The sequence below is a fragment of the Dermacentor silvarum genome, chromosome 9 (assembly GCF_013339745.2).
Source record: "Dermacentor silvarum isolate Dsil-2018 chromosome 9, BIME_Dsil_1.4, whole genome shotgun sequence".
In the NCBI taxonomy this organism is placed as follows: Eukaryota; Metazoa; Arthropoda; class Arachnida; order Ixodida; family Ixodidae; genus Dermacentor; species Dermacentor silvarum.
The window spans coordinates 51,406,809-51,425,205 of record NC_051162.1 but is presented as its reverse complement, the minus strand read 5'-3'; the positions used below and the strand labels follow the sequence as shown (position 1 = coordinate 51,425,205).

The 18,397-nt window shown below is 47.9% G+C and overlaps 1 protein-coding gene across 1 annotated transcript in view; it reads right to left on the bottom strand.

Annotated features, from left to right (window-relative positions):
- Positions 1-7,305, bottom strand: part of LOC125939823 (homeotic protein female sterile-like) — a 13,717-nt gene extending 6,412 nt beyond the window's left edge. The window contains 2 exon segments of the mRNA XM_049655279.1: positions 1,052-1,158; positions 6,711-7,305. Coding sequence (XP_049511236.1) covers positions 1,052-1,158; positions 6,711-7,305 — 702 coding nt within the window.
- Positions 7,306-18,397: the final 11,092 nt, after the last annotated feature.

Here is an 18,397-nt window from a genome sequence, read left to right as displayed (position 1 = left end):
GTATCCCTGAGTACTAGTATGTGCTAGATTTAAGGTCATGCAACGAAACCTTATAAACTAACCAACAAAGCCGAATTTCTACCCTTCTAACAGCGTTCCAACTAGCAGGAAAAAACTTTTCCCGGTTCTATTTGCGCTTTATATCAATTTCCACGTTAAGCCTTCACCCTACTCCGCGCAAGTACATATTTCCTGTGGCATCATGCTCGCGCCCTTAGCCGAACGTGTGGCTTAACATCCTTCCGTTATCTTAACGAAGGCGAGGTGGCTCCATGAGGCTCCCGACTGAGATGACTCTTGCACCGGATTTCATCTTATTGCACACTTTCTAACGCTGCCCCTCGCCGTGGTGGAAACAAATAGTCATCACTTGTTATGAAGTTGTCCTGCTATAAAATCATAACGCTTCATCTTGTTCTGCAAGCCAATCTTCGGTACATTACCAGAACCACTTGTGGTCGCTGGTAGCACAATAACAGATATCATATAACACTTCTCCGATTCACACAGAGAAGAGGCCTGAAGGTATAGGTTATACGATAGGGCAAGCTTTCGTATAAATAAATAAAGAAAACTGTCTTTATGTGCTGCTCTGCAAGCGCAGGCCTCACTTCGTGCAGCGACCATTCGTAAAAAGAAAGGAAAAGCAATCGGCATACACCTGAGTGAAAAAGCTATTTATAGTTCCTCTTGACAACAAAAGGGGTATTAGTACCTTGAAATTAGTAGTGGAGAGTGCAAAAATGGAAACTTCAGAATGAGGTGAGGTCAGCAAGCGAAATACCAGGGTGGTATCAGTGTTAGATGTCAAAATTTTGGCGTCAACGCCAAAACATTTGTCAAAGCATTTTTCGGAGCTCATCGGCTGTGGTAAGTTCTTGCGTGTCTATTACACGAGATCATCCTTTACATAGTTAAGTGGATCAGGCATACGGAACAATGCCGCTTACAAGTTGTCAATCTGCGCCTGTGTGTGTCGAACAATGATTTAACAATAACGCAATTCGAGAGTTCTAGACGGCGTTTGTTAACTGGTATCTGTATTCGTAACCTGTATCCGAGCCTCCATTGCCGGGGTGCCAGCTCCAAGCTGGCTAAACGTCTTCAGGAAGAAGCGTCTTTGTTCCTTCCACTCGGGTCCGTTGAGCGTAATCAGGCCTGCAGAAAAAAACATCAAATTATTAATTTTACCATCTCAAAGAAGCAAACGGTCTATTGAATACGCTGTATTGTCGGGATCTCCAGAATAATTCTGACCTCGTTGGGTTTTTTATCGTGTGGTATAACGCAGGTATACCATTGTTTCCGCCTTTTGTCCCCGTCAGAACGCAGATCTGAACCACCGACGTTATTCTCTGCAGGACTATGCCAGTCACGGTGCACACGCATGAACACCACACACACACACACACACACACACACACACACACACACACACACACACACGTACAACAGACGAAGGCTGTAAAATCTTGCTAAGCCTGGGGAAAATGTGGAGCTTGGGAGGTCAAATAGATCAAAGACTCGATATGCCGTGACATATTAGAAAATCATACTGGTGCCAAGGCAAATCAAAAGCCGACGGCGGCCGATGATTATATGATTTGATCCCTCATCCACCTCCTCTGTACGTGTGTGTGTGTGTGTGTGTGTGTGTGTGTGTGTGTGTGTGTGTGTGTGTGTGTGTGTGTGTGTGTGTGTGTGTGTGTGTGTGTGTGTGTGTGTGTGTGTGTGTGTGTGTGTGTGTGTGTGTGTGTGTGTGTGTGTGTGTGTGTGTGTGTGTGTGTGTGTGTGTGTGTGTGTGTGTGTGTGTGTGTGTGTGTGTGTGTGTGTGTGTGTGTGTGTGTGTGTGTGTGTGTGTGTGTGTGTGTGGTGTGTGTGTGTGTGTGTGTGTGTGTGTGTGTGTGTGTGTGTGTGTGTGTGTGGTGTGTGTGTGTGTGTGTGTGTGTGTGTGTGTGTGTGTGTGTGTGTGTGTGTGTGTGTGTGTGTGTGTGTGTGTGTGTGTGTGTGTGTGTGTGTGTGTGTGTGTGTGTGTGTGTGTGTGTGTGTGTGTGTGTGTGTGTGTGTGTGTGTGTGTGTGTGTGTGTGTGTGTGTGTGTGTGTGTGTGTGTGTGTGTGTGTGTGTGTGTGTGTGGTGTGTGTGTGTGTGTGTGTGTGTGTGTGTGTGTGTGTGTGTGTGTGTGTGTGTGTGTGTGTGTGTGTGTGTGTGTGTGTGTGTGTGTGTGTGTGTGTGTGTGTGTGTGTGTGTGTGTGTGTGTGTGTGTGTGTGTGTGTGTGTGTGTGTGTGTGTGTGTGTGTGTGTGTGTGTGTGTGTGTGTGTGTGTGTGTGTGTGTGTGTGTGTGTGTGTGTGTGTGTGTGTGTGTGTGTGTGTGTGTGTGTGTGTGTGTGTGTGTGTGTGTGTGTGTGTGTGTGTGTGTGTGTGTGTGTGTGTGTGTGTGTGTGTGTGTGTGTGTGTGTGTGTGTGTGTGTGTGTGTGTGTGTGTGTGTGTGTGTGGTGTGTGTGTGTGTGTGTGTGTGTGTGTGTGTGTGTGTGTGTGTGTGTGTGTGTGTGTGTGTGTGTGTGTGTGTGTGTGTGTGTGTGTGTGTGTGTGTGTGTGTGTGTGTGTGTGTGTGTGTGTGTGTGTGTGTGTGTGTGTGTGTGTGTGTGTGTGTGTGTGTGTGTGTGTGTGTGTGTGGTGTGTGTGTGTGTGTGTGTGTGTGTGTGTGTGTGTGTGTGTGTGTGTGTGTGTGTGTGTGGAAATCAATAAATCAAAATCGAAATCAAGTTTACAGGCTGTGGGGGTCTTCCCCAACCGGTAGCGCGTAGGGTTCGGGCGAATAAGGCAACAAGCGAGTCAACTCAACAACGTTTATTGCTGAACGTTATTCTTCTTCCGCAGCTGGCTCGTTGGCGCCCCTCGGTTAGCGCTCGTACTCGCGCTCGGCACACGCTCGTGCCACTGTTCCCGCGTTCGTCGTCTTCTTCCACAGCTGGCTGCGTGGCCGCTAATCATTCCAGCGTAGAATTAGACTTCTCCTCTGTCGTCGTAATGGGGAGGCAAAGCTTGCACTAGGCCGCGCTAAGCTCGAGACACAACGAAGCTTATCGATCGATTGCGTCTCGTGGTAGTAGCTAGGTTGAACTTGGCTATGCCTGCGTTGAGATTGGTTATGTCAGGTATCTCTTAGGTTATGACGAAATCGATCGGCCAGCTTCGCTGTGTCTCAAGCTTTGCGCGGCCTAGTGCAAGCTTGGCAGTTTCTTTTTTTTTTTTGTACTTCAGAAAACAGAAGTACTGTGATTCATATAACCGAATAAATTTCGCCGTAACATTTTTCATGATGTACTTCACGTAGGTCTCACTTTCGCTAGCATAGACCTTATATATCACGCGGACGAATTATGCGGCGTGTGTAGTGTTCCCCGAGGCAGAGGTGGCGCCGATATCACGTGGCCGTGCGATGCCTGTACGCTTCAATGCAACTATTAGACAGTTTTAGTTACACGCACGTAGAGGCTTTGCGTACATAGAGCGTCTACGTGCAAGCAGTGCGCATGCGCAGAACGTAGCGGCCGCGCGCTGGTCTCACGGACGTACGTGAGATTCGATTTTTTACGTGCGTTTCTTGCGCACGTAGACAGCTTCGCGCGGGGGTTTCGCGAGATCACGAACAAGCGATGGCGTGCTGAGCGCGCGCAGATGGCTTGCATGGAAACAAGGCGACAGGATGACTGGTCATCTATTTCATTCCATGTCAACGATGACAGCAGATAACGCTTGCACAACAGACTTCCGGGCATTGCGGAGACGATGACCGGCACGCATCAATGCACATCACTGGCTTCGCTGAAATACTCATCTTGAATTGAATTGTTCATAATTCCCGATATATGTAGCTACGTGGTGCGTCGCGTACGTGTAGCTAAAAGCGTTTCAGATGGCGTGCACGTAAGGTACGTAGACTGTTCACGTTTGCGTACGTGAAGTCTCCACGTACATGTAACTAAAACTGTCTATCAATGAGAAAACATTATATGGCCCATTGCGCGAAAATTCGGTGCTAGTGGCGTGACCGAGCTATGGTACCAAAAAGGGCCGATGGCGCAAAGAGTAAAAACGCGTCAAAAATGCTCAGATTGACGTTACGTATCTTCGGAAGGTTCCTGTAAACAAAGTAAATTGATGGCTTTGAAAATAAACTTTTGTGCACTTCGGTCTGGACAGGAATCGAACCCGGGTCTCCGGGGTGCGAGACGAGCTTGCTTCCCCCAGGCCACGGTGACTCCATGGTGCCGGCTGACCAAACGTGTTCCTAGCGCGTGCGTGATTGCACACGTCACGTCGCAGATATCTGGCTGAAAAAATGTTTCACGAAAGGGACTATAATATTGGCGCATTCCCAAACGTAAACAGTCGTAAGTGCCTCTGCCATTTTCATTTTTTTCATGGAGAAACTTTGAGAAAGCCTAATGTGGTGTGGACATAGTCAATAACGATGTGAGGCGGAGGGGGGGGGGGGGGTTGCTGGCGGCTGATTGAAGCTAAAGGGGGATGCAACATTGTGGATAGGCCCGGAAATTGCTTCGCCTCAGTGCCTCTTGTAATGTAACTGGTGTACGTTACCTCACGTTCAGCAAATCCGTGTCTCTTAAAAATTCAAGAATGCGTGAAGCTTTATTGCTGGCTATAAGGAGCACTTCTGGAAACACGACATGCTGCAGGCACGCGTACGGAACAACTTTCTTTTGTAGTTTCTGAAGAAGTCGGCAAGCGCAATGTGCTCATACAAATCAATTTATTGCTGTCGGTAACAAATGAATTGTGGGGTTTTACGTGCCAAATCCATGATCTGATTATGAGGCACGCCGTAGTGGGGAACTTCGGAATAATTTGGACCACCTGGCGTTCTTTAACGTGCACCTAAATCTGAGTACACGTGTGTTTTCGCATTTCGCCACCATCGAAATGGGGCCGCCATAGCCGGCATGCGATCCCGCGACCTCGTGCTTAGCAGCCCAATCCCATAGCCACTAAACAAACCATGGCGGGTCGTCTGTAACAAATTTATTTTAAAAATAAAAAATGACAAAAAAAACAAAGAACACAGCGCGTCCTTTTTTCCGCATGGTATATAAAGCTCGGGCACGACTGCAAAGGTCCAGCCTCGTCGCATTAAACACAAAGAGAATCGTTACGCCGCCGCTTAAATAAACATGCAGGCAAATGGCAGATCTTGTTCTGATCCAGAGATCCGCATTTCTTGACTTCCTTATTCTTTGGCACGTTGTTTTTCGGAAGAGTGCTGCATATGCCACATTATGATCTTCACCATTTATACAGCAATCCCAAATGAAGAGTGGATCCACTGTTGTCGCCTTTGTTGTCGAGGTCTTTCATGAACGCTATAGTGACTAGCGCGAGACGTTGGTGCAAGGTAGACCGCGAAATAGTAGTTGCAATGCAGTCTTCGTGTCCGTATGGAGGGCTGCATTCTAGACATGCAGTTTTTACTGTGCTCATAGGAGCATCTATTGCTGTGTATTGCTTCTAAGGCACTTGCTGGTACATACTTGTTGGTGTCGTTACACCAACACCAGCGCTGTCGTTACACCAACGTGATAAGTAACACTATGGTTCAAGACTTCACATGTCAGGAGACCTGCCGCTGAAGAACTCTGGGCTCTAGGCGGTGAATTTATGTTCATTGACACGTAGAGTGCTGGCAAATATGGCCATTTGTTGCGACTGGCAGCTGGCATTACCACGTGTGCAGTAGGTTCTCCGGAACAGAACGACGAATTCCCTTGCAAAATATTTGGACCTACAACTTCCACGTAATAAAACAGAAAGTCGCACCATGGCTTTCTAGTGGTTACCTGGTGAGGAGAGGATCACAGGAAAGGCGCCGATAAGGCAACTCGAGCATCAAGTAAACAAGTTTGCACTCGGTCACGCAAAATTTAGGCACATGCGAAGTTTACTGGCTGCTGCTGCTGCTATGTATGAACTTGGTTGCTGCTAGTTCTTAACTTGGTTTAACTTAACTACGCATGTAGGAAGGTATTCTCGACTGATGATTTTCGGAGGTACCTTCCCTTTCGCGATATTTTGCGTGACTAGCTCTGGACGCGTGGGCGCCTACGAGCGATAGCGCTCCTGGCATGCCACAAACGCAGGCAGGCTAACCAAGTTTGGTACAGTGCCAAGAACGCTGTCGCTTGCCGACGCCGAACGCGTTGGCGACATTTCCCTTGACTAGCGCTGAACGCGTCGGCGCCTACGAGTGACAGCGTTCCTGGCATGCCGCAAACGCAGGCAGGCTAACCAAGGTTGGCACAGTGCCAAGAACGCTGTTGCTTGCCGACGCCGAACGCGTTGGAGGCTAGCCGCTCGATATCAATCGGCCAGCTTCGCTGTGTCTTGAGCTTTGCGCAGCCTAGTGCAAGCTTTCGCCTTTTCTCCTGGCTCAGCGGGCCGCGGAGAGAAGAGATGTAGGGGTCGGGAAGGCAGGGGCCTGGCGAGGAGGAGACCACGCGCGCAACCTCCTTCTTCGGGTTGTCATGGCTACCACCGGTATACGCACCACAAATTACGGCTACCTTAAACAGCTTCGCTGTTAAATACATTCAGAGCCCTGCCACTACAGTGACGATGGAAGCCAGCGACGCTGTGACTGTGGAGGGTCTGCTATAGGAAGGCTTCTGAATAGATGCACTACCGCAACGCACCCGCGGCTATTTCACGCTGTTGGGCGTACCGCACGCCGCCGATCGTGGCCAAGTCTCCGGTGAACCAAAGACGGTCACAAACGGCGCACGTGGCACCGAATGGGTTGCCGATGAACTCTCGTTGAAACCTCGCCGTCGCCTCGGGCAAACGTTCTAATGGTGTGCAGTCGCAGCGGCGTGCATCGCGCTTGCGTTGCACTTCAATGGCCCGATCCTCGTCGGTGGTATTCGCCCGCCGGCGCCGGTCGCACCGACGCTTTTGCTCACTTCGGCACTCCAGGCGGGCAAGCTGCTCTTCTTCCGCGAGGGAGTCGCAGCTACTCGACGTGGTGGAACTCGAAGCACCGGCAGCGGCTGCGGCTGCACGATTTGCGGTAGCGGCTTCACGTCGTTTTCGTGCCCATTTGCGCTTCTGTGCGCGTTGGCGCTCCTTCAATTCCCACTCTTCTTCCTCCGAGAAAACGACACGCGTCCGTCCCTTGGGAAGTCCAAAGGGCAACAGCGATGGCGTGATCTCTATGTCACGAGACAAAAGGGCACAATGATTGGTGGGAAGTGCCGCCGCCGAGTATCGCGACACTTGTGAAAGAGGCATCAGCGGTGGCGAGGCGCGGGCGGGTCGAGGGGCTAGGGCCGCCGAAAATCGTTCTACACGTCGTTTTGTGCGCGGACGCGATCCGCCAGAATCTAGCCACATACAGATTCGCTATAAAATATTATTGCGTTCCGATTCCTTTTTGGCCAGCAAAGGCACTTTATGGCCACATGACACGCGCACTCTGGTTGACAGATTAGAATACGACTACTATAGGGCGCGCAAGACTACACAAACTAAATAATTAGATGCAACACCGACCTGCACCAGGACTGCAAGGATATCAGGCATCGCTCTTGTATTGGATGTGGCTAGACTGGCGCTGAGCCGTGCTCCCTCAAGGGCTGCAGAAGATAGCGCCAACCTTTCCCTTTCCCTCAAGAACCACTTATCATCATCATGTGGCTAGGACTTGCTTTGACGAAGAATTAGACAATAAGAGTGGAACGCGGCAGATTTCAAAGATCCCTGACTGCTTCTCACGCTTCCTGGGAAGTGCAGCGCAGCTTATGTGACCGTAATGTTTACTGGGAAACGCTGGCGGCGAACGCTATGCACGAAGGCGAGCTTTCTGGCAGAAAGCTGGGCCGATCTTCTGTTACTTTTAACATTGCAGTCTGAGAAGATTTACACAAAAAGCATGCGCTGTCGGTGTTTTGTTTCATGGCATTTGTTTGTGGGCTGTAATTCTCGAACTTCCGAGGGATAACTTTGCAAAGAATACTTTAGTGCCGTATAGAATATTGTTCGCTCACATGACGCCACCGCAGACTACGGCGCCGGACGCCGACACCGGATTTTCTGCGACACGGGGCCCTTAAGGACTTTTGTCCTGCCAAGTCGGAACGGGCGAGCTGTGCCTCCCGCTGCTCCATAGTCATATTGTTAGTTGACCTATGAGGGTGCTTAGTGCACTCCCAAGTTACGTGTATTAGGGTAGGTATGCCCCCGCACCAAGGGCACTTGGCCATATAGCGAGTGGGATACATGGCGTGTAATATATTTAGATGGGGGAATACCCCTGTTAGTAGACGCTCGAGCTAACGCGTTAGCCTTTTCGTTCCCCTGTACCCCCTCGTGGCCCGGGCACCAGGGTAGGCGATGGCGGTGGTTGAACGATTTGGGGATTATCGCGACTCTAGCGCAGTCACGTGCCCCTTGAGAAACATGCCTAGTCAGTGACTTTCCGAACACTCCGCGTGAGCGAGCGCCACTGCTAACATTACGGCCGAGGTGGGGTCGTGGCCGACGCGATAATTTGCTGCTGGCTGCTCGCATTCACGACTGCCAGGGCGTACCTCCTTTGGTAGCGCTGCCCGATTGCCTCTGCATACGCAGATCCGTCCGTGTAGTACGTATTGTACCTAGCGTTATTGGAGTACATCGATTAAATATGTTGTGCGCGTGTTTTACGCCTTTCCTTGTTGTACTCGGGATGCGTGTTCTTGGGAATTGGAGCTACTGTAATTTTGTATCTCACCGAAGGAGGGAGAGGAACGGCTTGTTCGGTGAGATAAATCGGGTATGCTGGGATATTAAGTCGCGCCAATATTGCCCTACCAGTTTTTGTGAAGCTGAGGCGCTCCCTCTTTCGCATCAGAGTGGCCTGCCTCAGTTCGTCGAAAGTATTGTGTACTCTCAAAGCTAGCATGCGCTCCGTGGAGGTACATTTTGGCAGGCCCAGAGCCGCCTTGAAAGCTGTTCGAAGTATCGCGTCGGTCTGCCTTTCCTCTTCCCTGTTCAGGATTTGGTAGAGCAAGCCATATTTGAAGTGAATACACTCCAGGGAGGAGGCCAAAAGGCACAATGCCTGACGAGGGCCTTCTCCCCATTGTACGCATAATGCACTCGGAGAGGTTGCAAACAAAACGAAGAGTAAATCAATCAATACATTAGCAACGTAGCATATGCGTCAACACTTGTTGGCATAATAACAAAACAAAAGCAAAAATCAATATATGGTCATAAAGAAAAGCAAAGCTCAGAGCCACTCCCATGTCAGGTGCCTGAGGGAGTACAATGGCATCTGACACAGGAAAGGAAAAAAAAACAAAAACTGAACTGCATAACAGAGGCACTAGCTAAAACTTTGTGTGGAAAAACACAGGGTATAACAACATAAGGTAGGCATAAACAAAAATAAGCAGCCTCCTTGACACAGCACACGTACCCCCAAAGGACAAGCCCACTTATGTCATTAATACTTCTATAATTTTTCTCTTGTAGGCTGTCGGATTTTTACAGCCATAGATAAGATGCTGAAAAATGTTATTTTCATTCAAAAATGAAATCATCTGATGTTTAAGGGTCTTGAAGCCGTAATTTGTTCTCACTTTTGGTGCTTTTATTGCGATATGTCGAAGGTTGTATGGGTTTAGGGAAGTCTCTGTGGGAAGAAAATTAGGGTCATTATGAATTGCATGATTCGACTAATCACTAAGGCCTGTGCGGGTCTTAGGGTATGTTAAGTTTTTCGATGGGTCAATGTCATTTTAGGCGGCTGTTTCATGACCCACATGACACCCATGTCATGAAAATCATGTCATGACCTGTCATTCACGTTCGTCATACACTGTTATACTATGCCAATTTTGGTAAATACCAAGTTAACTATACGACCATGGGAGCACCAAGACGTAGGTGTCTAGATAGATAGATAGATAGATAGATAGATAGATAGATAGACAGACAGACAGACAGACAGACAGACAGACAGACAGACAGACAGACAGACAGACAGACAGACAGACAGACAGACAGACAGACAGACAGACAGACAGACAGACAGACAGACAGACAGACAGACAGACAGACAGACAGACAGACAGACAGACAGACAGACAGACAGACAGACAGACAGACAGACAGACAGACAGACAGACAGACAGACAGACAGACAGACAGACAGACAGACAGACAGACAGCAGACAGACAGACAGACAGACAGACAGACAGACAGACAGACAGACAGACAGACAGACAGACAGACAGACAGACAGACAGACAGACAGACAGACAGACAGACAGACAGACAGACAGACAGACAGACAGACAGACAGACAGACCGACAGACAGACAGACAGACAGACAGACAGACAGACAGACAGACAGACAGACAGACAGACAGACAGACAGACAGACAGACAGACAGACAGACAGACAGACAGACAGACAGACAGACGACAGACAGACAGACAGACAGACAGACAGACAGACAGACAGACAGACAGACAGACAGACAGACAGACAGACAGACAGACAGACAGACAGACAGACAGACAGACAGACAGACAGACAGACAGACAGACAGACAGACAGACAGACAGACAGACAGACAGACAGACAGACAGACAGACAGACAGACAGACAGACAGACAGACAGACAGACGGACGGACGGACGGACGGACGGACGGACGGACGGACGGACGGACGGACGGACGGACGGACGGACGGACGGACGGACAGATAGATAGATAGATAGATAGATAGATAGATAGATAGATAGATAGATAGATAGATAGATAGATAGATAGATAGATAGATAGATAGATAGATACTGTCAAAGTGCCAAATGTTCGCCAAGAAATGATTCGCATTTAAAACGAAGGACAGGGTGAAAGAACATAGGCCAAGCGCTGACTCACAGCTAAGTCTACTGATAGGCACACCAAGGAATATAAGCGACACAGGCAATCTCACAGCAAGGCGAAGGAAAACAACTAGGACACGTGGTTACATCGCATCTGTTACCGTATCCAGCTATCTAAGTACTCTAGTTCCTGCTGACAAAGCGCGATTGAAGGCTGGCGAATATACCACCTGCCCTTCCGCTCTATGTAGGCTGCCTCCACGACTAATCAGTATACTTCAGTATGCTTGAACAAAACGGCTCTTTTCAAATGCACCGATACATGCGCGTAATCAATCTTCTCCAAGAACAAGTCATCCTCCCCAAGTCTTACAGTGATGCACCGGCCCGTTTTCCCTATGTACTATTGTGAGCAATGTGAAAGAGCACACAGGAGCGCGTGTCAGATAGCCTCGAACCCTGCTATGGCGATACTCGGCGGCCGCCGTCGAAAACAATGTGGAAAGGGGGACGCTGTTATAATAACTGTTGGTACTCCCACCATGGGTCTGTTTACACAGAGCGCGTAACTTCTACTCGCCAGCGCACAGTGATAACTGTTTGGTATTGCGGTTACTGGTAACTTTGTGAGCAGAAGCATGGCCAAAAGTAGCACTCTTTTAAGCGTAAGAAATTCATCGCGTCAACTGATATAAAAATTGATTGAAAATACGAGTCAAGGTCTAAAAGTTCTTCATGCGGTTGCACAAAGAACAAAAAATAAAAAAAACATACATGAAAGAAAAAAAAATGACTCGCTGTAAGTCACTGCGGCACATAACCGTCTTACCGGCTTTCGGCGGCCAGTGAAACGTCGTAACTGCCGTTAGAGTGTACTAGAACATGGAGAGTGCCCGGAACGGCTGCGTTTTCAATGTATTGAAAGTGCACGGCCGGACTCGACTCTCCTCCGCGCTCCCTTACGGCCTTTGCAACGCGACGGGAGTCAATGTATTTTTTTCTGACGAGTAGCTCGATGGCTCGCCGCAAGAGGTCGCTACCACCTCACCGTGTATAGGGTGCCTCGATGCGGCGCTGGGCATCGAGGCACCCTAACCGTGTCCGTGGGAGCGAAGGGTCGCGCGGGTAGCCACCGTAGCGCGGGCACAGAACACCCTTACAAACTTGCGCGAGCTCGGTTTTGCTGCTGCCATTTTCTTCAATACCTGCTGTCAATTTGGTTCTTTATTCTGTGCTGGTGTCCCGACAGGTGAGATTCTTGTGCGCACAACGTTCATCAGACTTGTCCGCTGATGCCCACCACCGACATGAGTGTGGTCTGCTTGGTCTGCTTTTCTGGGCGCAATTCACCACTTCTGTGCTTGACGGCAGCGTCTGAAGCAGCAAGCCTATGTCGCCGATCCCTCGTGTGCTACCTACTGTGTGCCAGCTTTTGCAGCTGAATGTGTGAGCTTTCTCCATGGGATCGTTGCAAGCGTGAAAGCGTCGTTTTTTTCCTCTTGCCTCAAACGCGATCACTGTAGCCATGGTGTACTGTTGTGTGCCATTTTGCAAATCTCAACAAAGGAAGACGCCGGGTGTTTCCTTTCACCAATTTCCTAGCGATGCGGAACTGTGTTCCAAGTGGCGAAAAAGCATTTGCCGTGAGAATCTCGTCATCAACGACAAGTCCTCATAAACTGTAAACTGTAGTGTGCAGCAAACACTTCAATGAGAGTGATTATGTTCCCGTATGCCGAATACGGAAGTTGCTTGTGGGAGCTGTACGACCGTCTTCGAGCTCTATCCGTTCTACATGATGCCAGCTGCAAAGAGACCGCTTAAGGACCCTACATGTCGTGACCCCCCAGCTCCTGGGAATTCATTAAAGCGAAAAGCAGAATCGCTGTTGCCTGCTCATGAAGATTTTGGGGCAGGAGGTAACCGAGGAGAGACAAAGTGCTTCAACACAAACCACCAGTAACAATGCTTACCGAGCTAGTCACTATCTGGTCATGATGAAAAGGCTTCGGGCTCAGATTGCCTACCAGCGCTCGAAGTGCGGGGGGCTACTGAGAAAAGATGAAAGAGTACAACGACGACTAACACTATATTACCGTCAAAAAGATCGTTGCCGATTCCGAGAAACGTGAGAAAAAGGCTGTTTTCCTCCGTCACCAGATCCAAGTCTATGGCAGTAAACGACCTTGTTATTCAGAGGAAGTTGTCAGAGAGTGTGTGATTTGGCGCTTCCTTTCGCCAAAAGGTTATGATCACGCTCAAAAATCTGACATCTTGACACTGCCGGCGAAGTGTATACGCTTCACCCAAATCGCATGTTTTCGGCACTTTTGGACAACATTGTGGCTTTCTTTGACACGGCTGCGAAGCACTTTCCGCGAACAAAAGTGCATGAAGTGCTGCAACTTCTCGTTGCGCTCTACCTTGAACAATCGCGCATCTTGAACTGCCCAGATGTTTGCAATGATTACACAATGCGCACAGCTAGTGTGATTGCTGACAAATTTGTCCGACTACTTTTAGTAAATCACAAAAGATTAACGAAAAAAATGAAAAACCAGTTGCTTTTGTGCATAAGCCATCCAGAAAATATTTTACGCTTTATTGTACATGATGTGAAAGTTGTTGGCACCAAAATGTACAAGAGTGTACTGTATTGATCAGGAAATAAATAGTTTGTACCTGTAAAATTTGTGTCTTTGTCGAGCACCGGCAGACCAACATGATAGCGTCCCGAAAAGATACTGCGATATCCTGAGTCATTACAGACTGGGCAGGAGGATCTACCCATCCCCGCATCCCAAGCTAACAAGAGAAGAGGCAGTGATCTTCCGCAAACTACAAACCGGCACATTCCCGCACGGCACCCTCCTACGCGCCATGTATCCTACGAGCTATAATCACAAATGCGCCTTCTGCTCTGCGTCCGATACCCTCTACCACATGGTATGGGAATGTCAACAAAACCCATCGACACCACCCATCACCGGACCAACCGTCGAGCAGTGGGAAGACCAGCTGACAAGCCCGAGCCCTGAAGACCAGCATCGCCTGGTGTGCAGGGCCAAGCTATCGGCTCAGGCCCACGGCATCCTGGACTAGGGACGCCGCCCACCTCGGACGATTTGAGCGTCTGCTCATTTTTCTAAATAAAGTTTATTCCTCCTCCTCCTCCTTTGTTGTAGCCTCGCAGTATCTGTACCACTCTTATAAATTGAAGTGCATGTACTGAGATAATCATTTCCCCTAAGTAACGACATGCGTATTCAATAGTTGTGGGTGTTGGCTTAACCTTCCCCTCAGTTTAATCTTTGGCATGCCTTAATCTTTCGAGTGTCGTCTGCTACAGGCTTGTGGCTTCAAGCAGAGGCTGTAAGCCGTTTCATCCACATCGTATGAGGCTATGGTATTGACTACTGGCACTAAAAATAAATATTAGGCTTTAAAATTCGAGATAACTTGCGTCTGACAGCCGGAGTTGCACAGATGTTGCTGGTGCCGGAGCGCATCTGTGAACGCGTTTTGCGAAGGCGGCATATGATGATGATGATGATGACGATTGATGATGATTTATTGGCATCCCCTTTGAAACGGGGCGGCGACAAATAGTCACCTAGCCTGCTTGATTTAATCAGGTATAGTATACATGTTCTTTATCTATCATTTTTGTATACGTCTCATTATTTTTCTTTTTCAAATATTTACCTTGTAGCGCTGCCTATGATTTTAAGAGATCAGGTCGTATCCATCTTCTCCCTGCTTTTTTTCCACCAGTACTCTAATCGTCTCTTGCTTGGACGGTGCGCTACGTCCCCGCTTTCCTCCCTTGCGCGAGCGAGACAGCCGCCACGGTCGGCTCACCCTCGCACGCTTTCACTCGCACACACGGTGCAAGAACATTTAGGTGTTGCCACTGCGCGCGCACGAGTGTCTAGATTATGTTCGGCAGCGCGCGGGCGAACCGAGTAGCTCTGCTGCGAGCCGATAGATGGCGCCGCGGTCAGCGGTCCCAGCGTAGCGGCGCCGGCGGCTTGACATTGCCCTGCTTCTGCTTAATTTTCGTTCATAGTGGAGTGAGTAAAACTCAAATCTCGAAGGAAATCCGGTATTTCAGATTTAAGGATAAGTATACCAGGCTTAATGCTTCGCTAACATGGAGGTTCCTTGTGTAGGGCGTGAATGACGTGAACACGGATCCGTCGGGCAGCACTCAAAGCCCACTCAAGTTACGCTCGCGCGCACAATTTGTTTCGTCTGGTCTAGCCGTTCATCCAAGCATAAAAAAATAAAAGCGTTAGCCCACCTGCTACCCCTCGATCAGAAGAAAATAGCGACTGCACAGCAAATGTTGTATTTCATGCTTATCGCTGCTTCCATTCACTCAGAAAACCATTCAAGCATCGTTGCGCGAATTCAGCGTGGCCGCGATAAAACTTAAAGAAATGAAACGGCGCAAGCTTGCGATATGCAACGAACTATAGCAAATTGACTGTTGATGGCTAGAACTTATGATGAGAATGCACATCAGTTATGTAAAAACTCTTTCAAATGGGAATTTATTAGGCGGGACGAAGGCAGGCGTCTTATCTTGGATTACAGCATCATTAATACAGTTTACTGATGACAACCTGAGCGAATGCCTTTTTTTTAATTTCAATTCCACTTAACATAGACCGTGTATATTACTCATTTGGCTTTCGTCCATTGAGGGCTGAATGGCTCTTGCACGATCTAAAAAAAGAGGTGACTTTGTTTTTTCTTAAATTGCATATGAGAATATGCCAATGTAAGCGTGTTTGACAATGCATGCTACAGCCTTCCACAAATACACTTACACCCACCACACAATAATTCCATATACATTTTCTTTGCAAAGACAGAATACGAAAAACGTTTGTGCATGAAGCAGCTCGATAACTTTAATAGGGGATAACCATCCCAGAAGCTTGCGCTCTCTTACTCTCCCACAGTGGGAAAATGTTGAATAAAAACATGCAAGCGCGTACTATACACCGCACGCGCATTGTAAAAAAAAAATCTGTAGCCAGGATGGAACAAATTTGAAAATCTGGCACACATCTGCACAGAAAACACCAGTATCATACAGGGTGCACAAAGATTTAAAAATTGCAAATGTCACGTAGCTGGACAGAACCATAGTAATGTTGTTGCCGTCCCTTAGAGATACTCATATTATTTTTTACATTCCGCCTAATTACGTAAGTAGTCTTAATCAATTGATCAACTTCTCAAATATTATAATTCGATTACAAGTGTCAATGAGAAAATTGTAGAGCAACATGAAAGACTCCCGATAAAGCTTTCTATTGCTCATTACGCGCTACGTAGAAGTGTTTTTCCGAGCGTGAAAGTAGCTCACGAATACACGCAAAGTGCCTCGAGGAGCCAGGTGCGGTGCAACTTTGCGTGTATTCGCGGGTTTCTTTCACGCTCGGAAAACACGTTTATGTATCACGTATTGAGCAACAGAAAGCTGTATCGAGTTTTCCATGTTGCTGTACAATTCTCTCGTTCCAATCTAATCCAATAATCACCGCAATGCAAGTTTTACAATTGAAAGAATTTGCTATCCCCACCCCTATTAATTCCCTGCAGGGCCCCATGGGTATATGAATAAATAATATGCTTGTACACCCGTAATACCTGTACACATGTACAACCTCTAAAAAGTAATATGTATCGCAAGTTCACACGCCGAATCAGGCAAATAAATTATTAAAGCAGACCTTTGGGGATGTCATTTCTTCTTGACTTCGCCACCTTGGTCGGCGTCATTTCAGTTCTTATCATTATTTACGACCACAGAATATTGCGGCATACTGTCAACTTTGTCAAAATTATTTTTGCAGTCTTTCGTCTCACGTGTGACTAATTTTCTCAAACAAAATTTTGATACGTCCGTTTTGGGGCGCCAGGGTAAAGGTGTATCTTCTTGCGAACTAAGCACAGCGCCTCGAAGGCACACAAAATGAACATATCTCATAGTCTTTCCTGCTAAAAGCCTTGTCTTTTAGTAATGCAATTAACAGTTCTTGCTGCTTGAAATACGATGAACCACAGAAAACATAGTCATTTCCACGCCAGCATTCAACATGCTCTCCACGATATACTAGCAGGAGAGAAAACTATAGAGCGTAGTAGATATATGACTCACCGAGGATGTGTCTTTGACAGTTGCGTACCTCTATATGTGGCACCTGTATATCCACTGCACAAAGAAAATCCAGCTTCTCGAATTATAGCGTTGCAGCTTCAGGCAGGAGCCAGTTGTGCTCTACATATGATTTAGATCACGCGGTAAGGCTGTACAGCGGCCTGGTACAGGTGCCTTACTTCCTGCAGTAACGCAATTGCACCTACGGTTTTTTTTTTTTTTTTTGCAAGCTTTCCGCACACGTTTTCTTTTTTTTTTTTTTTAGTCGGTTCGCTTATTACCGCGTTTCGAGGTTCCGACCCTGCAGCGAACATAAACTCTGTGTAGTGTCGGCATACTTTTTTTTTTCGTTGATGGCTTCTCATGCGTGCAGCCAGTTTCCGATGAGAGTTGAACCAAATAAAGATGCACAAATATACAAATGCGTTTTCCGCAAATGTTTCAATACCTAGGTTTGAAAGTCCCACCAGCATTATATGCACTTTCAGTTGCATATAACAGCCTTAGCAGAGTTACCGATGAAGCCACCGATAAGTAAAACCCTGACTTTCTGAATAAACAGGTAAGAGCACGCCACGAAAGACATGAAATTGTTTAACATAAACTAATCAACGCATAAATTTCATCACAGGGACAAGGAAACGGCAGCAGTACATCGTATTCGCTAGAGATTTTGCAAAACTGGTGCATATGTACCGAGATAAACTGTAGTAACGAATCTGCAATAGCGAAACCTGCATTTGGTTGCTTATGAATAAATAAATTTGCAATGTGCGCACGTGCATTCCTTGTCGAGTCAAAAAAAATCTCAATATAAAATTTCAATATTGGGAAATTTATGCTTGAAGATTGCATGAACCAGATATCGGCACAGGGACTCACGAGTACACGGGAGAGACAGAATCGTTGTTACGATATTTACAGGCTGCTGCTACCAGGGAATGGCTGACAGCATCTCACGCGGCATGTCCCGTCTTCTTTCTCTTCGCGTAGCAAAGCGGTCCTTTAACGGCAGGCTCATACACAATGCCTCGTAGCATCACCCCCGGCGGACTGAGCGCCGTCACGGCGCCTTCTAAAATTAGTCAGCACTGCTGGTGTAGTAGGGTTTTAGCCGCGACACATGGACAACATCAGCAGCAGACGTAAAAGAAGAAGACGGGCGATGTTGGGGCGGAGCGATGAGGTAGTCAACGTCGTTGAGCTTGCGGAGAACTTTGTTGGAGAACTGTGTAGCGAGGCCTTGGCGTCGCACAGGCCTTCTCGCACAGGCCTTGGCGTCGAGACGGCGCCCGGAGATTCAGGAGGGTACTCTACTTCGCGGTCC